Source organism: Dermacentor albipictus, chromosome 2 (genome assembly GCF_038994185.2).
Source record: "Dermacentor albipictus isolate Rhodes 1998 colony chromosome 2, USDA_Dalb.pri_finalv2, whole genome shotgun sequence".
NCBI lineage: Eukaryota > Metazoa > Arthropoda > Arachnida > Ixodida > Ixodidae > Dermacentor > Dermacentor albipictus.
The window spans coordinates 188,124,584-188,146,735 of record NC_091822.1 but is presented as its reverse complement, the minus strand read 5'-3'; the positions used below and the strand labels follow the sequence as shown (position 1 = coordinate 188,146,735).

Here is a 22,152-nt window from a genome sequence, read left to right as displayed (position 1 = left end):
CAGACACGGGTTTGTATACAACGTGGGAAATATAATTCGAGCTTGAATAGCGTGCCGGTTTCATTGGTGGCAGCGAAGTTCATCCAAAGCACAAACGCAATTCAATAAAACTGGATAGAATGAATACTCAGGTGAGTAACCCCAGTACCGGTGACGAAAGTATGGATTTATACAGGTGCGTTATATTCAAATAATGTCAAGTAGCAGGGTAGCCACTATGGCGGATAGGTATAGACGGCGTCATCACTTCTGTTCAGAAACACATGGGTTATCTTAAGCCAAATATTCACCAGAAAAACAATTATTTAAAAATGCAGATAGAGGAAAAAAAATGTCGCCGAAACGCCAAAAGAATGTCTAAACAGATATAGTCCTCAAGGGTTACCAAAACCTGTGTGACTACTTAGGCCGTCCAAGTCACCTTGCGCGTGCCACGTTTTTCACAATTGGGTTAACGTATCGGTCCCCGCGTGACCCGCCATCCGTGTTATTGATGTCGGCCACGCCCAGCCACGTATTTCGGTCCGTCCCTACAATGCCGCTCAGCGTCGCAGTGAATGACCCTTTGATGACCTTGTGGCCAAAGGCTTTCAGCTGCGTCTCCTGCGCCATGTGAAGCATGCAGAGCAATCAACAAGCAAGGTCAACATGTTAATATGAGAAGAAAAAAAAAACAATGCAAGCCACCTCTTCTACAGGTGGCACGCGAAAACACGGTGATGACGATGATGTGACGCTTCACTGGCCACGTGACGCGCCACAAACATTTGTTCCTTCCAGAAAAACAATACAGTACCGCACCATGTAGGAATGCGTTCACGGCGAAACATCATCTCACAATATATATGCTCACTATACACGGTGTTTTTTTTTTTACGCTATGCAGCTTTATTTTTTCTGTTTAGCAAAAGGCTATGAGTGCAGCGAACGTGCCATTTTTGCACAGGAATTTCTAGGCGAGATGCACACACTTTGCACACACGAAGAACGCGTTAATAACGCGTTCTTCAGAATAACAAAAAGAAAAATTGATAAATCCTTTTTTTTTTAATGAGAAAATTGTAGGCACAGTGCATGTGGCAAATTGGGAGGCAGTAACATTTTAATAATGCCCCGCCATTTTCTTAGAATCTTCAATATTACAACTAATTTAGAGATATTCACAATAGAATATCAAAGCTCCATCCAAGCAATCAAATGCAAACGCCCTGTCACGAAAAGCACGGGAAAGTTTGCAACTGAACGTCGCGGTCAGTCCGGCTCAGACATTGATACGCCACGTTTTGCCTCGCAGTCATCTGCCACGTACGACGTGCCGTATCAGTATCCGCCGCGACATGCCATAGTTCATACTTCGTCGTACACTTCGTGATTAAGGGGTGTCTTAATTTTTTTCCCTTTAATTATGTGGCTTTACGTGCGAGAACCACGCCTTGATTACGAGGCACGCCGTAGTGAGGGACTGCGGAATAATTTTGGCCACTTGGGGTTTTTCAACGTACACCCGATGTACGGTGCACGGCGCGCGGGCGCTTCTTCAGTTCACCCCCATCGAAATGCGGCCTCCGCGGCCGGGATTCGATCACGGGCCCTCTGGATTTGCAGCGCGACGCCATAGCCACTATGCCACCACAGCGGGTAAGGGGAGTTTCCATATGACGTAGTAGCGGTACACGCGCTCGGTTTCGATATTGCCGGAGATGAACGTTTAAATCTGGTATCTCGAATTAGGTGCGATTTTCTATATAAACATCTACCATATAAAAAACAGCCCCAATGATTCCAATAAGAAACAGTTATTTATAAATTATTGTTAATTAGTTTCACGAAAATCATGTCATTATCAGGAAAGTATGAGCGCCGAGCCCTATAACTTCTTTGCAAGAACGCCAGGTTCCCTACGCTCACAGCCGTTTTATAAAATGCATGGCCTTATTTATGTGTCAGGGAAGATTGCCAATCAATGTACAAACACATGACCTATTATTCCTAGATAGGTTGTGGTTTTATGATAACTGGCTGTTGAGTTCCGATCTGCACGTCTCGCAACACATGAGCGATGATGGCGACACAGCTTGAGCTTTTGACACAAAATTAGAGCACATTGATGTGGCGTGTGTATGTTATTCAAGCTTGTCGGACGCAAGGATGCATATTGGAGGTTGGGTTTAGTGTATCGTGCCCGCGTGGCAGGTACCATTGACGAGGGAGTCGGTTTGTTTTATTGCGTTAGCATTTATATGGACCTTCCAAGCGTATTTTTGCCGTTGCCGTCGCCGTCGCCGTGATGTTCCGTATGAAGTCCACGGATGATAACACCATCGCCGCGCGTTGTATGCTGTATGCGCGAGTGAAAGCACGCTAGGGAAGCCGACGATCGCGGCTCAATCTGGTGCGCGCGAACGAAGAAAGCGGAGTGCAAACGCGCTGTTTCCCGTCGCGCGAAAGGCCGTGGGGAGATGAGAGGGAGGAAGGGAGGGGGGGAGGGGGGCGTTGTGCTCCTGCAGCAACTGCGCATTCCGCGACCGAGCGCAAGGGCAAGTGATAACCGCGGCTCAATCTCGGGCGCCATATATGAAGGCAAGCGGGGAGGCAGCGCGGGAGGTATACGGTGGTCGACCCCGACTCCGCCCAATTATGTACTTCGTACGGCCGCGCGGGGTCGCACGCGCCGTATCTTGAAAATAATCTGCAGACGGCTCATGCTTTTGTGCACGCTGTGTGCTCGCCGCTCGTGCGTTGAAGCGGTAGACCGCTCGAAGGTCACTTCGCTCGCTGCTGCTGCCGCGTTGCTCACACCAGCGTTTTGACAGCTAGTGTCTGCACTCATCGAGTGTGATGTGTTCACGTTTGCTCGTGCGTGCTGACACCGTATGCTTGCTAATTCAGTTATTAAGCGAATGTTTTCAAGTATATGCTGCTGATAAAACTACTATATATTCTTACTTCGTATAGCTGTGCACTTATTTGCTATCGCAAACGATGCTTCGCCTTGTGGGCGAAACTGCGACTTTTTTGGTGGTTGGACAGGTACTTTTTATGAAACAAGTACTCGTTGCATGAGGTTTTAGGGCATTTATTTATTGCATTTATCTATTGAAAGGGCATTTATTGCACCTTTCATAGATCAATGCCCGCTAGCCGAGTTCCTATCCACAAACATGCCGATGGGCGCGCGACAAATCTAGAAGTCCGACTCACCGCGACCGGAAGCGAGCGAATATGTTCGCTCCATGCTGGATCCCAACGCCTGGTCGTTCGCGTGTATAGTCACGCGAATCGTGGCGCGTTCGAGGGGGCCACGCGAGGCGGTCTCGCAGAAGCATGGGTCGGCGCGCACGCGGGAGACGTCCCCACCGTGCGCCGACCCGCCGGGAAAGAGGGTCGCTGCACGCGCGGCAGGTCCGTGCTGCTTGCTGTCTCGAACCCAAGAGAGAGCGCCTTTCTCTCCCGCACCCAAGTAACCCCGCAGCAGCGCAACACTAGCGCCATCTCTCGCACTGCGTCTGTACCACTCCGACCGCCGCGTGCGCGGCCAAGCCGCACTACAGGAGACGCGCTATGCGGAAAAAAACATCAGGGGAGGCGCGAGGGTCGCGCATCCCCACACTCTTCAAAGTGATATCGTCGATAAATTAACTTTTCAGTCGTTATCAGTTTTCAGTCGTCGGGTTTTCAATTCTAAACGCTGTGGGAGCTATCACATGACAACCTATCAGTGGCGAGTTAGCCCGGCACATTTTGCAAACTCGCGCTGAAATGGGACGCTGAAGCAATTTTCATAGCCTAGAGAGCTAACTCGAAGGCCTGACTGTGACTTACGTGATGTCCATTATATCCAAGATAGGCCCCAGCAACGCTCCACCGCCAGGGACGGGTACGCCATAGACGGTCTTGTGGGTTTTCATGTCGAAGACTAGCGGCTGCACCCAGTGCGCCTCGTAGTGGTCCAAATCTTCAAGTGTGATGAAACCCGCTGCGACGAAGAGTAACGCACCATTCAAGAAGTACCAGAGATCTGAATGGTTTCTTGTGAGATGGCTTTTATTCCACCGTCAAGAAACTTTTCAACAAAGCCTCCATAGAAACTGTTCTCCTCTGACATCTGTTTTGCAGTGCCGGTAAAACAAATTCATATGGCTCAGATATATTCACCTTCTGCGTGCATGGATGTTTAGTTCAGTGGGTGCCACACATACACTTCTGATCGCGATCGGCGCGATCGCGAGCTGGATCCGGATCCGTGTACCTCTACACGGTCACTGTGGGATCGTGATTCGACGATCGTGATCTGACGATCGCAATCCGTGAATTGCGATAATGTTTGTTGATTGCCATCGCAGGCTTGTGTCTGCTGCCTCTAGCGCAGTATTCAGAAATCAATAAAAACAAAACGTGAAGAGCGCAATAAAAAAAAATCGTTTAACAAACTTTTTTATCAGCAATAGTAAGCTGTAAAATTGAAATATTGTCCAAAGTTAACCATATCTTGCAAATCTGCATTGTTAGCCAATGCTTTATCTAGTTACGATAGTTGCGGACGATCAGCAGACGATAATAACTCGATAGGGATCGTGGGACGTGTAGCAGCGACCATTGCTGATCGAGATCAAGAAATATGATCCAGATCGACCCCGATCGCGATCAGCAGTGTACGCGTGACAACGGTATAATACACTCGGATTATGAGCGTGGGATCGTAGGTTCGACTGTCACCACCACTAACGTTTTTACTTTCGAACTTATCCTTAGTTTTTCTTTATAGAGCGCATCTTGTTTCGTATAACGGACAGACAGACGGATCGACGGGCATATTTCCTGGGTGAGTCGCCTCAGAATGACTACACATTAAAAAAATGAGAGAATAAACTAGTGACCCGCCGACGTAGCGCGTTGGCTATGGCGCTGAGCTGCTGAGTTCGAGGTTGCGAGTTCGATCTAGGCCGCGCTGGCTTTATTTCCATAGCGGCGAAATGCAAAAAAACACTGGTGTGCTTATATATTTAAGAGCACATTAACGAACGGCAGTTGGTCAGAATTAACCAGGGGTATCCCACTATGGTATGCCTCATAATTAGATCGTGGTTGTTGCATGTGAAACCCCAGAATTCGTACTGTATAAGTTGTGTTTAATTAGATGCATTTCCGGTGATTAACAAATGCTGTGCTGTTGTGTTTCTGGTCAATTATATATCTGACATTGGAAATCTGTAGACAGCGGGAGTACATAAAGTAAAATAAAAGGTCATATGGCCATAAACTAGGGAAGGAAGTCGTGCTGTTGACAGACTATCACGGAATGAAAACATCTCACATTGCAATTAGTCAGTTGGGCGATGCAAGAATATCTTTGCGGCTGGGGTTCAGAGAGTTGAAGTTCTATGGCGGCGGAATGACGTCGATGGCATCACGAAATAAATGCACAGAGTATGCACACTTGTGAGCTCTTAAATAATATGTACGACTGGACTGGGCGTAGCACCTATTGGTGTTACTGCTACTGCTGCTGCTGCTAGTACTACTGCGAAGTAATGCACAAACCGAAGGTAGAGATAAAAAAAAAGGAAGGAAAGAAGCCGCTACCGAGGCGAGGAGGAAATCTAAAAAAAGATACACTGGACATCTGACTTGACACTCGTCATTTCGTATCATAAAACGGTAGGGGTAGTGTTTGTTTGCTAAGTGAAGGCAATGTCGGAATATTGATGCCGACGATCCGACGGGGAAGCTCCAGCGGAAAGTCATAACGTGTGGTCTATATACATTAAACTCGCACGCAAATGTTAAGAGTTTACTTCGTGTCACAAAATCAGGTTCCTGTAAGGGTTGTACTTACAGCCACGCGCGAGGTCGTTCACCAGCCGCCTGGCATGTTTCCCAGTGTAGAAGAATTTCCAGCCTTTGTTAGCCACGTCATACAGCAGTTGGTAAAGGCCTTTACTTAGTTTCAGGTACTCCACGTTCTTAACTTTCGAGAACAAGCGTCTGAAACAGAGTGCAAAGAAGCCATAATGCACATACTTAACTGTACGTCGCAGAGACATCGCTGAAGGATTGAACAATTCGCTAACCAAAGTGCTTCCGATTGCTGTACATTCATTTTCGTTTAGAAGAAGCAAGCAGGCTCCGTACAGGTTGCCTCCTTACAGGAGTACCGACACGAAATATCCTAATTGGCTTCTTTTTCTGACATTACAACAGAGTGTCGAACCGAAATATTTTAGGGTTCTGTTCTGGTTCAGGTTTACGCACTTAGATGTTTTTCAGGTTGAGCTCCGGTGCTAAAATATTAATGGCTCGAACCAGTTTGCAGCTTCCTGAACCGATTCATTCGAGTTCAAACGGGTATGGAGAAAAATATTCGCACTTCAAAAACGCGTGATGCTTTTCGAGAAACATAAAACTTCACTCAGAACAGCTGTGTAAGACTACTGCAGATCATTTTCTTTTCATGTGAACATTAACATGAAAAAAAGAAGTTATCACAAGAATGATGCGCCCTGTACAGTTTTATCGAGGGGCCGGAATTAGTAAATTCAGTGGGCATCGCGGCGCCCATGCAATGCTTCTCGCGTCACGCCTGCCACAATTTTTTTTTTCTCGAAGTTTACTTTGGCTTGATGCCCGTACTGCAGAAAACGAAATGAGAAACCTAATTTGCTCTCAACTACTTATGTATTACGTGTTCATTTTATTTTAGTGAAAGACGGCACCTAGTTCTATCGGAACATGTAGAACCATTGTACAACGCATTGGAGGGCTGGTTGGCACATCTCCATAGCTAATAACCGAGGACAAAAACAAAACAGAACGAGAGAGGTGATGGGAACTGTGTTCGACTCAAGGCTACGCTTCATCCCACAAGTCGTTTGCAGCGCTGCCGAAGGTACGAGGCGTACACAGACAATATTCTTGCGCAGCGGAATATAGTGCCGGGCGTAATTGTCTGATTAATGACGGGATTAGAACTTTTTGTTTTGCTTGGTACGTGATACGTTACAGCGATACGTGACATGTCAGGACTTTGGGCATACACGTCGTATACAAAGTATTAGGCATCCGTTGAGCAGGCGATGCTGGGCGGATGAACACATCTCGAGGGGCATTCGGCCCTCCTATGGGTTACGGAGTACTGCAGTTTCCATAGTGCTACAAATTATTTGTGAGATGGAGTTACAGGTGCATTCCACCTCACTTGTGCCGGATGCAGCTGTGATGGTTAGTAGGAATGTGCGTTATGGAAGTAGGAGTTGTGAAAGGAACTGAGAGGTCAGAAGTCTTGGCACCATACAGGTCATGTACGTGACATAAAAGGCGGATGTCAACAAGGGATCAAGAGTAACGCATTTTGAAAATTCAGAGAAAACGGGAAGAAAACATATGATTTTGTCCAGAGGCAGTTTTGATGCTCAGGAAAGGTTCATAACGCCGAATATTTGTTTGCTTGTTTGTTGGCATTATGAAGGTGACGCCATTTGAACGAACGGCGAGGTTTCGAATTATCGGAATGGATATTCGGGAAATATAGTTAGCATAACTGTTCTGTGCTGATGGTGGCTTTTGCACGATACGTCCAGACGGAAATAATATTGAGTGCCTCGCGTTCCGTTGATTCCAGATCCGAATGGTTGGCCGCGGAAATTTCATTTACCGTGTCGTTGACCTATGCTTGTGTTGACACATCGGACGAGGAGGGGAGATGCAAAAGTTTATGAAAATTTAATATTCCATGGTTGCATGCAGGCCTAATGGTGCGCTTTCTTGGACTTATAATGGAAGATGTTGCTCATGCTTCGCCGGCGCTAGTGCGGTAAGTTCTCTGTTCAAGGAAACATTTATGAACGGTTAAAGGTTTTTAGGGAAGTTATAAGATTTGAGCAAGTGTACCATTGTGGTGTGTCAAATGCTGCATCGAAAGCACTTTAAAATCAGGAGAGAGTAGTAACCCGCGAAGATTTTAAGCATATTAAGATTTAAGATTTTAAACCAGAGTACATATAAGTATGTCGTACGCATTAGCGGGAGCTTATAGGTCTATGTGGTACACGTCGAGGATGCGCCCAGTTGAGTCAGCCAATGTGACCAATATCGCCAGCCATATGTCTCTTCCCGACGTATAACACTCCGAACGGTGGGACAGATTGACGCAAGAGACGTTGTCGACTCCAGTCAGCGGAGCTGCCTGTACGGTCGTAAAATTTTAATGAAAGCGACCCTGGGCATAACCTGTGGTTAAACCTGTTCGGAACGGTTCCTCCAAAAAGTTCCGGTTCTGGTTCAGTTCCAAGTGGTGGAAAACATAGCGGTTCGGTTCGGTTCCAGTGTAGCCGAAAAAAGCGGTTCAGCTTTGGTATTCAGTTAAGTTTCAGTTCCATTCGGTACCCTGCTTTGCAAACGTTAGGTGTATTTTCACGGTTGACTAGAATTGGGGGGGCATGTTATAGGATAGGGGGTGATGTGCAGACATATTTTGAAGTGTGCTGCATAATTAGGAGCTAAATGAAAATTTGGTAAACCCTCGTTTTCTCCCTGTTCAGAGGCGTTATGTGAAACGCTTACAAAGTTGGAAAACAAAAGCGGTACGCAGTAGTTTCATAATTGAAGAGAATGGCGCTAATGATGTGGGCGACGTTTTCCAAAACAATTGAAGATTGCAAGTGAAATGTGTGCTCTGAAACTAACTACCGAATACTCGGGGGGGGGGGGGCGGGGGGGTCCGTTTTCATGTGCAATACGCGGCGCGTATTATCAATCCGGATTTTCGCAATAACTTTCCTTGCATTTTCTCCTTGCAACATTGGGCGACGCTGATTTACAGACAGGAGCGTTTTCCATCAAAGTATTGATAAAGAAAGAAAGAAAGAGAAGAGGACAGTAATACAAGCAGCCAATGTAGGCGCGGGCATACCCATAGAAAGGTTCGATTCGCTTCTCGTTCCTTCGTAAGGCTTTGGCGAAATGCGGCCCAATCGGGTAGTTTTGCTGGGCGAGCGCAATAGCGGGGCCGAACACGCTGGGCCAGTTCAGTTTGCCGAGCTTCTTGTGGATGGCGTGCATGCCCGCTACGGCTCCTGGCACGATGGGCGCCATGCGACCTGCACATGTATTCGTGTCGTTATGCAATCAGCTGCCGTCAAACAAAGTTTGGATACCTAATAAGCGTTTCTTCGCTCGTCAGAAGCGAAGAATTGCACCAACGGTGAGTCTTTAAAACGGTGTTCTCGCGTGGACAAGTGAGGGAGAGAGAACATTATTCAGCAAGGACCCCTTGTTCGGGGTTCATTGGGTTCCGTATAACGCTTGCTGGCCGTGGCGCGGAAAGGCGCATACGCCCTGTGCACAGCGCTGGTCGTGCCACGTGCAGGCACCTGCGTAAACTGTACGGTAATACCTCGATATAACGAACTTCTATATAACGATATTCTCGATATAACGAAGTATCTAACTTTCCGTAACTTCTTGCCCATAGAACACCATGTATTTACAATCTCAATATAACGAAGTGTGTTTGTATGTGATTTGAATATAACTAAATTTCGGTTCCGTCGCAAAGGAATGCCGAGACAATAAATGGAAACTTCCGCGCACGCAGATGGCCAAGTGATTGAACTAGAAGTGGCTGCTTGCAAAAAAAAAGGGGGGGGGGGGTTACCTCTTAAATCGCGCGACGAGCCGCGACAAGAGCAACCGCTGAAGTGGAGCCACATCATGTTTCGTATAAAGTCCAAGTGTGATAAGATCCTATCCCGCCCCACGCAATTTGTGCTTTAAGTACGAGTGAAAGTGTGCGAGGGTGAGACGAGAAAGATGGTAGCTTCACGAGTGCCACCTTCCCACGTGAGCAGGGGGAAAGCGAGGGAAGAAAGAAAACTCGTGGCAACGCGATGAAGCGCGCGCGAGAGGCGGGGGAGGGACGTAAGTTGGCGTGCTCGCGATTTCTGGCGCGCGCCGCGGCCGTTGTTGCGCATGGCTACAAGCGAGGCTGAGCGCATACGCAGCCACGCACGCTGCTTTAGATGTAATCTGCCGCGTGTGGAAGGAGTGAGCGTGGCGTACCGAGACGGCGTGGCATCATGTAAGCTGTGTTCCCGCGCGTTTAGTATTGGAGGTTGCGGGATCTCGAGTTTCGGTGACTCGTTGGAGCGAGAGTCAGACGAAGCATTCGCTCCTCGCTGCCGGCGCTTTTCATGATAGCGTCGTTCCAGTGCGGGCAACGGTATCAGCCGCAGGTAGCGGAGTGCACATGAAAGTGTGGCTGGCTTCGTTTAATTCGTACACCGCCGAGAAGATATCGTCGACGTACGTGGCATGAAACCGCATCATTCGTCGCCGGATCCCAAATTTATCAAAATGACGTTTTCCCATCCAAGTTTGCTTATTTCGATTGCCCAATAATGGAGGTTCCCTCTCCTCCGTGACCGCGCGTAGATCATGCTTCTTCGTGGTGCGAAGCGAAGGCCGATCGAAACGGTAACGTACAGATCAAGGGTTACCCGGAAATGCGCCCAACTTGCGAGGCACACGATGTGTACAGTTGGGCTCTCAAAAAAAAAAAAGAAATCAGTGAAACGCGTAACAAAATTTTGTTTTCTACAAGCTTCCTGAGCAAGTTTTTGCATTCCGAATTGCCCGCTTTTTAGGTGCACGTTTATTTTATGAACCTTATCAATACACTTACCGTAGCTGGCGAGCGTCGAGTTATCTTTGAAGAACGATGAGTCGGCCTCCGTAGACACCACACCCACGGCGTCTAGAGCTGTTACCAAGCGAGTCGACCTGCAACCAACGATAAAAATATATCTCAATTTTCCCGACGAAGCGCAAGAAAAATGTACTGGACAAATTTTACCGCATATTGTATTTGCATGTTCCTTATCCCAATTACAATATTGCTTTGTGTGGGGGGGGGGGGGGAATTTGCTTCCTGATTCTCCTGCATGCTGTGTTTCTGCGAGTTATGCCTTATTGGTGCTGACTGTGCGGTTTCACTTTATACCAGTAGCAGCGCTTAAGAATTTGGTGGCTTTGGCAGTCATCATATACGAACTTTTTTTATAATATGTCATATATAAGCTTATGACATATATCGCATTCGCACACTGGGAGCTGCAGTGATTGTGATACATCATTATTATTACTAAACGAAATAATCTGCAACTACAGCATAAAGAAAACATGCCTCTAAATATAGATGTCGCTGCAACTCACGTTTCCACAACGAGAGTTACCTTCATCAGTGACGCAGACAACTTTCCTTGTCGGAACGGTTCACCCACCGACTTCACTTGTTCGACAACTATTGATCACTTCAAGACTACCATATTTCTGTGATTCATGGTCTTAGTAGGCCCACGTGTCAAGCGTATGCCAACCGCAGCCAATGTACTATAAGTTCTCAAGCTACAGGTTGCGACATGTCGTCCTCAAGCAACCAGCCTTGAACAACTAAACCTGTGGCGAAACGTTTTACACGAAAGAAGCACGTTTTACCTCTATTGGCCACACAGCACAATGCCGCATACTGTTCTCACCGTTGAATTGCTACGAAGTGCGTACCAAGTTCGATGAAATTTACGGAAACATGCCGAGATGCGTAGTCACCCTTTCGCCGAAAAACATGATTTCCAGAAAGAAGCGTGGCATATATAGGTGAGGACCTGAGCAGTACGGATGCACACAGAAAGAGGGAGACTTGAAATGATGAACAGTGGTTGAAGAAACAACGCCTAGAACTAACGCTTCGAAATGGAAGCGGACTTGTCTACGTCAGCGCGACTTGACGAAAGAGACAGCAGGGCAAGCTGAACACAAGTTTCCTAGTCGAAACGTTGGATTCAAAGACAGCACTTGATTGACCACAGTTAATCACATAAATAGGTAGGTAGCGTGATACATAAAGAGATCAATGACCTATCTTAGTAAAACACGTCGATGATGCGCACAAATCTCTCGTTTTCAATGAACAGGTGATTAAAGGTCAAGCGTCGACGTGAAATAACTGTTGGCATCTATTGGCGCTTTGACCCCCTGGATGGAGGTGGAACAAATTGAACCTTTGTCTCGGGAGCTGCTATTTAAGAACAATGGTTGAAAAAATTGTTTTGTTCGGTATTCACTGACCTAAATTTGAATCGGTTGGCTGCTCCTAAATGAAAGGAAACATTTTCTACGTGTGGTATACTTCTAATTAAGGTTATCAATTTTCGGAAAGAATTGTTGAAACGCGCAGAATTTTTTAGAAATGTGCTATAATGCTCACACCCCTGTGACTCAGCGACAAAAAATCAGGTTCTTAAATCTCCACTCCCCATGAATTTTACCAATATTTGTGCGACCTTTCGGCCAACTGACGTAAGGAATGTAACGCTTTCGGCAAGTCGGAAATTAATGGATCATGTTTGCATACCTTAGACAACCTAACACCCTGTTAAAGTCTCGGCTTTACTGTTTTTGACACATACTAAATTACGGTAATTTTTGTAATGAGAACACAAGGATAACAAATACATGCTTTAATATCATCAATCGATAAAATTTGCTCCTAAACACAACAAAAATCGTTCAGATCATGCAGTTCGCCGGTTTTCTATTGACAGGACTTCAGCGTTTCTCGTGCATTCGATTAAGAAAATCGCATTTGTCAAAGGTTCCTCTTAAGCGTGACGCATGCGGCAAAAGTGCAAGACGGGATATAGCAAAGGGGAGTAAACAAAAGTCATGGTTCTGCATTGAAAATCTTGAGAGCGCTGGCAACGAAATGTTTTCAAGGACGCGCAGAATAATGCGCTGGGTGCCTCTGTATATCGTCCGCATCGCATATAGTATATTTTAATAAAGCGCAATTCCTTTCAGTCACCACGTGGACGAGGGAAGCACAGGAACTCAAGGACCTTGGGATTTAAGCGAAAGAAGGCTGAATGCGGGATGATGATGGCTGATAAAAACATCCGCTACGGCATGAATTAAATTCACATACATTTCACCTCACACCTCGTGACACACCTCGTGAGCTACCTCACCTCACACCTCGTGAGCTAGCCAGGGGTCTATGAGATAAAAGCGCGATGCCCATGTTTCTGACAACTAGAAGCACAACAATACTCGGAAGAGAACAGCAGTTTACGATAGGTAGCGAGGCACTGGAAGCGGTAAGGGAATACCTCTACTTAGGACAGGTAGTGACCGCTGATCTTGATCATGACACTGAAATAACCAGAAGAATAAGAATGGGCTGGGGTGCGTTTGGCAGGAATTATCAGATCATGAACAGCAGGTTGCCATTATCCCTCAAGATAAAAGTGTATAACAGCTGTGTCTTACCAGTACTCACGTACGGGACACAAACCTCGAGGCTTACGAAAAGGGTTCTACTCAAATTGAGGACGACGCAACGAGCTATGGAAAGAAGAATGATAGGTGTAACGTTAAGGGATAAGAAAAGAGCAGATTGGGTGAGGGAACAAACACGAGTTAATGACATCTTAGTTGAAATCAAGAAAAAGAAATGGGCATGGGCAGGACATGTAATGAGGAGGGAAGATAACCGATGGTCATTAAGGGTTACGGACTGGATTCCAAGGGAAGGGGAGCGTAGCAGTGGGCGGCAGAAAGTTAGGTGGGCGGATGAGATTAAGAAGTTTGCAGGGACAACATGGCCACAATTAGTACATGACCGGGGTAGTTGGAGAAATATGGGAGAGGCCTTTGCCCTGCAGTGAGCGTAACCAGGATGATGATGATGATGATGATGATGATGATGTTGATGATATTTTAATTTGTGGCAACTTCACACTTGCCACGACCACAGTAGAAAGGAGCAGTATTTGGTTCTATTAAAAGAAAATTGTAATCAAGAAAATGCATCCGAGTTGCTCTTAAAGTAGGCATCCCAGTTGAAAAATTCACCCTGTTCTGGGGCTCGAATCCTGCAACTACGCGCTTCTGTGGGGGGTCGCTTTACCTCGTGAGCTATCCAGGGGTTTATACGATAAAAGTGCGATGCCCATGTTTCTGACAACTAGAAGCACAACAATACTGATTAGTAAATATATTCCCCGAAAATCCGTTCCGGAGGCTAGCCGTCAGCCTGAAATGGTAGTGCGACCACGCAAGAAAGATGTTGAGTCGCGGTTTAAAAATCCGGGTTAGGACAAATTTTCTTCGACGGGTAATGTTTCTAACACAACCATGTAGCTTTTCTTTGTAGCTCTTTTCTAATTTTTGGCTGATGACAACCTTGCCTTTGATGAAGATTCTTACACCGTGCGTATTACCCTAGAACTAATACGCCTAAATATATGTCAGCGAGAAGTGTCGGGGCAAATGCATTTTTATAAGCGCTTCCGGTCGCTCACCGGTCGTAGTAGAGGGCCACCAGGGATCCGCCGAGTCCGCATCGGTGCGGTAGCAAGACGGCCATGCAGGCGAGGGCTGACACGGCGGCGTCGCCAATGCTGCCGTGGTCTCCTATAATTTTCCTGCACAGACCGTATACCAGGTATATACTATACTAAACCAAGCAGCTGACAGATGTGTCCGTGGCCGACTGTTATCGCGAATGGCTACTTCATTATGCATAGGCGTGGATCTTTGTTTACAGCTCTAGCTGTCATAAACTTAATCATAAATGTTTTACCCTATAGACCTTCGTCGTGGCGAGGAGGATCGTCGAACTCCGTGCAATTTCAACGCCGCGCCACTTTCCTCCTCTCAGTGGTACTTGGGCCAATCCTATTTACAATATACATTAATGACCTTCCGAACGGCCTAAATGAAACACATGCCTTTATGTATGCTGATGACACAGCTCTTGTGGTCAGTAGCAAATCTTTAAATAACGCTGTTAAAACAATCAACAATGAACTTCAATATATTAGCAAATGGTTTGAAAGTAATCGACTTTCCTTAAATACAAATAAAACTAAATTTGTTATTTTTATGTCCCCGTTTAAGAAAAAACCTCTTGAGGAGCCATGCCGCATTACGATTGGCCGTGATGAAATTGAAAAAGTCGACTCGGTGCTCTACTTAGGGGTAACCCTTGATTCCGCTCTGAACTGGAAGCCTCATATCGATAGACTGTGTGGTAAGATCTCTTCCGCATGCTTCGTACTTACAAAGGCGCGGAGTAATTTCAGTTTCGAAACGTTGAGAACTTTGTATTTTTGTCTCGTTCATCCTCACTTAGCCTACTGTACTGAAGCCTGGGGATTTACATACAAAACATACTTGGAGCTTATAGAGCGGCTTCAGAAGAGAGCTTTGCGGATAATCAACTACGCTAGCTTTACGACACCGTCAAGAAATCTTTTTCTTGCGAACAAAGTCATGTCATTATCGCACCTGCGAGATTATCGAGTTGCCTTATTAGTGTGCTCGATAACGAGATGCAACACGCCATTTCCTGCCACTATCTTCAATGAATCGACATTTAACAGTCGCTCAGCCTTCCTCGAGAAATTTCTCGTGCCGACATGTCACAACCAGTACGGCAAACGACGCATACATTATATAGGTGTCAAAATATGGAACTCGCTTCCTGCAAACATTAAGCAGTCAGCAAATTTTAATACTACTGTAAAAGAATTTTTTCTTTCCGATCTAAACTGATTAGTCGTTAACGAAAGTTATAATGATGTCGACAACTGGATACAGCGTTGCTGTTACGCTTTTTTGTTGTTTCTACGTAGATATGTGTTCATGGATGTATAGTAACGTAAGTGTTAATGCTGGTGACCCTTGTTTTTACTCGATACACCGTGCATCAAATGTATATATAGCATATCAGTGTACATTCTTGCTGCGTTGAGTAAATAATAATTACATGTTACCGTTCTGCACACGGCTAAAGTCACAAATGTTCTACCAATTCTTTTTGTGTAACCGTTTCATGTATTCTGATCGCAAGCATGTACGTGTGCGGGCTGCCGTGGGAGGGAGGCCATGGGTCTTGCCTCGGATACGTGCTGCCTCACGGGTGGTGTGGGGCTCTTGTCGTGGGTGACAGCAGTTTGGACAGAAACTAAGCCTTTGCGCTTCTGGGTGCCGATGGCTGTGTCCTAGGCATGCGGGGAATGGCGCGCGCCCGAGCCGGCAGGGCCGTGGCTTTTTCCCTCCTGCGGTGGTCTGCGCCTTGGTTTATTAGTTTTTGTTTGGTTGCATTCCTTTCTTTGTTTTTTTGTTTGTTTGATCCAAAACAAATTATTGTGTTCGTGTCTGAATCGTTTACTTTTCTTTGTATAACTGCATGAATCCATAACTAGCCTATGGCTAAGGATCCAGACGTTGTCGCATACCAGTTTTTATTATTTGAATAAAATTACTGTTGTTGTAAAGCAGCGCATGATTTTGCGCGCTCTGCGCGAGGGCACCTGACTAGCCGCATAAGTCTGTGCAACGCGAGTACTGAGGCAGACACAAGCGGACAACGGAGCATGATCCCGTGCTGGAACACGGTACAAGATGACATAGTTTCGGTATCTGCGCGCGCGACTGCACGACGTGGGGACGAGCAGACTAAACGGAAGTACATCCCCCTTGCTGCGGAGCGAAGTAAAACAAGAACATGCAGAGATTGTTTTTGTTTTATTGTTTCTATAAGCTTTAATTCGTCTATCCAAGCATAATATTACACAAATAAACGATGTTGCCTTGAATAATTCTCGAAGTCACGTGTCACCATGAGCGACGTCACAGTGCAAACACGTGTACGTAGGCGCACTAGCACGTGTGCGTCATACTCCAGCTTGGAGCGCGGCGGCCGCGAGTAGAAGGCAAATGGCGTTCGGGATGAAATTTCAGGTCTTTTCGCGGAACGTAGCGATGTAATACTTCGCAGACATGATCGTTATAGCGCAATCTATGCTCTGGACTTGTCAGCTCAAAATGGCAAGACCTGGTGAGGGGCCCTTTGAAGCATCGTACATTGTTGCTTCTTTCATTCAAGTAAATAATTTTAGTTTAGAGTGCGTTGATAAGCTGAATTGCGAGAAAGTTTTGCGAGCTAAGCAAGTGATTCGCTTGCATCGTTGGCGTGGTGGCGTCATCACGGGAATGAGCACGCCGTTCCGATTTTATTTTGTAGAGTTTATCCGGCCTTCACTCCGTTCGAGAACGTCATTGCCGGCACTTCGAGCTTTTCTCTCTACTATATCTCTCATTCCTGGCCCCGTTTGGAGTGGGAAAGCTTAACGCATACAAATGTGTGCGCATGCACACGCTATCCATAACTAATTCAGCAGCAACCAAAATAAGAACCAGCACGTACGGGAACACCCTGTTGCAGCAAGTGCCTTACTCACTTGGCTATTTCGGCGCATCGATCGGAATCGCTGACAACCGCCCAGTCACGGTACTCCCAAGGTTCGCTGGGATAGTGGATAAAAGGCTGGGTGTATACGTAGCTATAGATCGAAGCAGACATGATGGTCGCGATTATGAAGACGAGCATGACAAAGATGAAGCAGCACTGGGTTCCCACGGTGATAGCCATCGCGCTGAAGCTGGGAAAGACCGTAGAGAAGCAATAACGTCGTCATGTAATCTGCAATGAGGTCTAGACAAAACTTGCGCGTGATCACGTGATAGGTTTGTTTTTCTGTATGCCACGTGTACACAAAGAAGCACTGACGTATTTTCGAAACTCTACCACACTTTTATCGGATGTACAAATATCACACTTAGCAATTATCGAGGTTGGAAAATACATAAATATATTTCAATATTAAAGCCTTCTCCAAACGCTGACGTCACGACGTCTTGTTCGGCAGCTTGTTCGGCACGTTCGGCATGTATATATATATATATATATATATATATATATATATATATATATATATATATATATATATACACACACACATTGACGCCTTCAGGTAGCATATGTGGGTTTATTGACCAGTTGCCTTCACTCAAATAAGACCACGTTCTCGTGACGCCTGCGGGAAAAAGGACGTTCCACGTCCGCCGCCAAGGTCTGCGCGTGGTGGCGCTGGCTAACACTCCCAGGGTTCTACTAGGACACATAAATACCCAAGAAAGTGGATGGGGAAACAGCGCCGCGGTAGCTCAATTGGTAGAGCATCGCACGCGAAATGCGAAGGTTGTGGGTTCGGTTCCCACCTGCGGCAAGTTGTTTTTTCATCCACTTTAATTTCCAATAATTTATCGTTTCTCTATTTCATTTATTAAGCACAAGTAATTTCCCCTGTGTTGTCCTTGATGTCAGTGCTTGTTGGCCTCTTATGGTGTGTATATATATATATATATATATATATATATATATATATATATATATATATATATTTGCGCCCGTCTCGCAGATGATGAGTGTGTCGATCTCAGAAGCCGTGCGAGTCGGTTAAGCGAGTGATGAGTTTCGAAATCACGTGCCGAAAAAGCTGCAAATGTAAATATTAGGGCAGCACACACACACACACTCTCGCACCGACGCCTCCTCCACCATAGCACGTGCATTTGTTTAAGCAGTGGTGTAAGTTATCGACAGCAAAGATGCCGAAGTTCAAATGTCTTAAACTCCAGCGCTCTCCATGATGCCCATATTTATGGCGTTCCTCCTCTCGAACCTCCACGCAGGATCAATGGTGTTGATAATTTCTAATGACAGCCCTTTCGAATCGGGGTAGCGATCGACAACCTAGACTGTGCGAGCTACTCACGCATTACGATACCGTAATCTAGCATTCTGCCTACCAGTGCTTCATCTCATAAATTTCCCTATATGCCTATGAAAATCCGGCAACTATCTCTTCCCCGCTTTTATAATAACGAGTGTTCTAAATGTCTCTTACTTGACTCGACCGCTCACCTGTTAACGCCTCCACCAGCTTGGAGCAGTCCAGGAAAGTGGACGTTCCCTACGGTTCAGGCGGTGTCAAAATCGCGGCATTCCCTTACGATGTGCCGAGTATAGTCTCCAGATTTCTGTCTGCCCTGGACATATGCCTCGCCCTGTTACCATTACTTACATCTGTTTTTTTTTCTTTGTCCTCAGACAGCCAGCTGAGGCCTCGAAAAGCAACGCACTGCCCGTATAATGTTATCACACAAATTTCCCTTTCTGATTTCTTATTTGCCAACTTTGTAAAACTCCATGGTCTTTTTTTTCTCCATCCTTTGCAATCCACTTCAGCGCTTCTGTTTCTCTCACTTTCATTTTGATGACACTGCACTGTCTATTGGATACCCGCCATGGTTGCTCAGTGGCTATGGTGTTGGGCTGCTAAGCACGAGGTCGCGGGATCGAATCCCGGCCGCGACGGCCGCATTTCGATGGGAGCGAAATGCGAAAACACCCGTGTACTTAGATTTAGGTGCACGTTAAAGAACCCCAGGTGGTCTAAAGTTCCGTAGTCCTCCACTACGGCGTGCCTCATAATCAGAAAGTGGTTTTGGCACGTAAAACCCCATAATTTTTTTTTGTGTGTGTATCGGATTTCCAACTACCGTGCACTTGGTTGCCAGTAATCCTGACCGCCCCCTCCATTCCGTGTTCGCGCCTTTGAGGTGAAGACATTCATGTAGTGTAGCAGCTCATTTCTTATCATTCACGTGTCCAAGTGTTCCAACAAATATAATAATGGGCCTTGTGCAACTTCAAAAGAGCCCCAGTCAGTGTCACCGTGCACTGCATATCATTTGTGACTTTATGACGAGTCCACAAAGCCAATCGGCACAATGCCTTTTGGCTAATTTCCAACCCCGACGAGACATCTGATTAAAGCATAGAATTGCGTCTGCGAACGTTAGCGTTGGTATCATCACTACTTTTGAAATTACTCGCACCACCTTATTTATTCTAGCCCTAAAGTTCTCCGTGTTTCGTTAGAAGTCACGCTGCGCTTCCCCCTTATCAAAATTTTTTTGTTGGTGGGCCTTTTAATTGATCTTTACTTATATTATGAATACACCCATATATCTATATTGGTCGACTATAGGTATTGTTTGTTCATTAAAGACCATTGTCTTCTTAAACTTGACTATTCTTGGCTATTGACTCTTTTTGACTATTGTCTTCATTACAGGCCATCTCAGTGCTAAAATTTCAGTCGAAGCGTGTCGCTTCATTGCTACACGTGTCCTTGCCAGCCTCTGTAATTCTCCAGCAGCTTTTCCCTCTGTGCTTTCTTTTGCTTTTGCGTCCACTGCCTTCCCATGGTATGCGTAGGCTGCATGAGCACAACACGATCGCGGCCTTACCTACTATGGCGGTACCGGGGCTTAACCGTGCGGCGTATACCAGCGTCCTCGCAGACTGACAGTGTGTGGCGGCGTTTCCCGCTGACGAAGCCGTCGGGAAGCTCGACGAACCCTCGGGGAAGGCGGACGTTCTGGGCGGAGCGTTGCGTCTGCGACGGATTCCACGATTCTTGATGATGATGATGATGTCCTGGATGAGTTTGGCGCTTACCCACTCGCGGGGATTGGCGAAGAGTCGGGCAGACTTTGCTTATGTGTTCGGGGAAGGAGGTAAAAATCTAAAATTTTGTTACATGAATTTGGGCGAGGGAAAATCGATTCTTCTTGCTCGCCTCGCGCGAGCGATGACGACGATGGTGGTGGTGGTGAGCATGATGATGATGGCGATTCATGACTATAACACCACATACCCACAAGGAAAGATTGGTCGAGAAAATGGCGGGAGAGGGGGGGGGGGTCGTTATACACCGCCTGACCGCGAGAGGTGATGACGAAGACGACGACGACGACAGTTGTTTCTTTTGCAGAAGCGACACATACCTATTGGGAGATCGGCCGAGAATTGGGCAGTTCGCATAAAATGCGCTGAAAAGGTTTAGAAAATAATAAAAAGAAATGACTGCCTTACTGGGGAACACATGTTAGTGAATGGCGAGGCTATTGCCAGATAAAATAGTTCAGTGAAGCGACACATATTAAAACAGCAATAAAAGATATTTCTAAGAAGACAGTTGATGAAAGCGAAGCAATAATTATTTAATAGAATTGGCTGTGCCGTAACATGGGATTACAAGGAAAGCAGGATGGGGGCATTCATGCTGAGGCCAGAGCTTTCTATACGGACTTAGAGAAACCTTCTCCTTGGTGAAGAAAATTGTCGGCAAGCAAGTCGCAAGTGGTCAAGCGTTTCCGTTTCGCTGCAATGCATAGATGTGTGCTCAGTGGCCTCACTAATCGCACTCCGGACTCGGGTTGAAAGGATTCCTAATTCCTAATGTAAAGAGCTTCGACCATGATCGCGATATACTTCGAGGGTGTGCAACAACTCGCAAAGCAGATGACCTGTTCGTGAGAGCTTAGCGCTCGGTCCTATAGTCGCATCGCCCACAGGTGCCAATCAGAGCACGCGGTTGTTTGTCTCAGCGAGCCGCAGCGAGCTCAGAGCGGGCTCGTCGCGGCACCCGTCGGCGGCCGCGATATATCTACACTATTAAATATAGAGCTGGCATGTAGCTGGCATGTAGCTAGTAAATACATGCGTTTACTACATTACTATGTATTTTTCTACTTTCTTACTAGTTCTGTACTAGTTCTTTACAAGTTTTTACACAGACGATATTAAGGAAGGACAGTACGTGGACGTCCTGTCCTTCGTCTGTGTAAAAACTGAAAATCTGTCCGTCCGTAAAACCTGTCCTTCGTCTGTGTAAAAACAGTAAATATCGTCTGTGTAAAAACTGAGCGCAATATAACCATGAACGTTCACCAACTAGCCCCCTTCATTGCTTTACTAAAGGAAAGCGAACTGGCTTTCCTGAACCAAGCCCAGAGAGTGGCTCACGCCATTGGAGGCATCACGTGGTTGGCGCCCCGTACTAGGGGCGCTAACCACGAAATCTCAAATTTGTTTTATTCTATAAAGCTTCTCTGTCTCCACCACTACGGCGTGCCTCATAATCAGATCGTGGTTTTGGCACGTAAAACCCCAGAATTTCTCTATTTCATCAACACAGACAACATATTCTTGAAAAAAAAGCGTGTATAAGGGCAGCAATAACGAATTCGTGCTCGGGGCGTCTCGTAGCAGCCCGCTGGGCAGCCCGCGAATGCAAGCAGACGGAGTTGCGCGCCGATTGGCTCGTGACCGCTGCCGAAAGTTCACCCGACAATTTTTTTTTTCTTTCATGAACGTTCCTCCATTTTGTGGGCTTGTGC

General features: G+C 46.2%; 1 protein-coding gene and 1 non-coding gene across 2 annotated transcripts; one reads left to right on the top strand and one right to left on the bottom strand.

Moving 5' to 3' along the window:
- Window positions 1-20,490, bottom strand: LOC135919229 (scoloptoxin SSD14-like). Its single transcript, XM_065452937.2, has 8 exons — window positions 20,218-20,490; window positions 17,301-17,501; window positions 14,355-14,477; window positions 10,679-10,776; window positions 8,909-9,095; window positions 5,837-5,985; window positions 3,823-3,976; window positions 1-603 (listed from the first exon to the last, which is right to left on the bottom strand). Exons 2-8 carry the CDS (start codon window positions 17,489-17,491, stop codon window positions 591-593), a joined length of 915 nt encoding a protein of 304 aa, XP_065309009.1. The 5' UTR covers window positions 17,492-17,501; window positions 20,218-20,490; the 3' UTR covers window positions 1-590.
- TRNAS-CGA (transfer RNA serine (anticodon CGA)) lies at window positions 18,056-18,128 on the top strand. Its single transcript has one exon. It is a non-coding gene; the product is annotated as a tRNA-Ser (tRNA).
- Window positions 20,491-22,152: the final 1,662 nt, after the last annotated feature.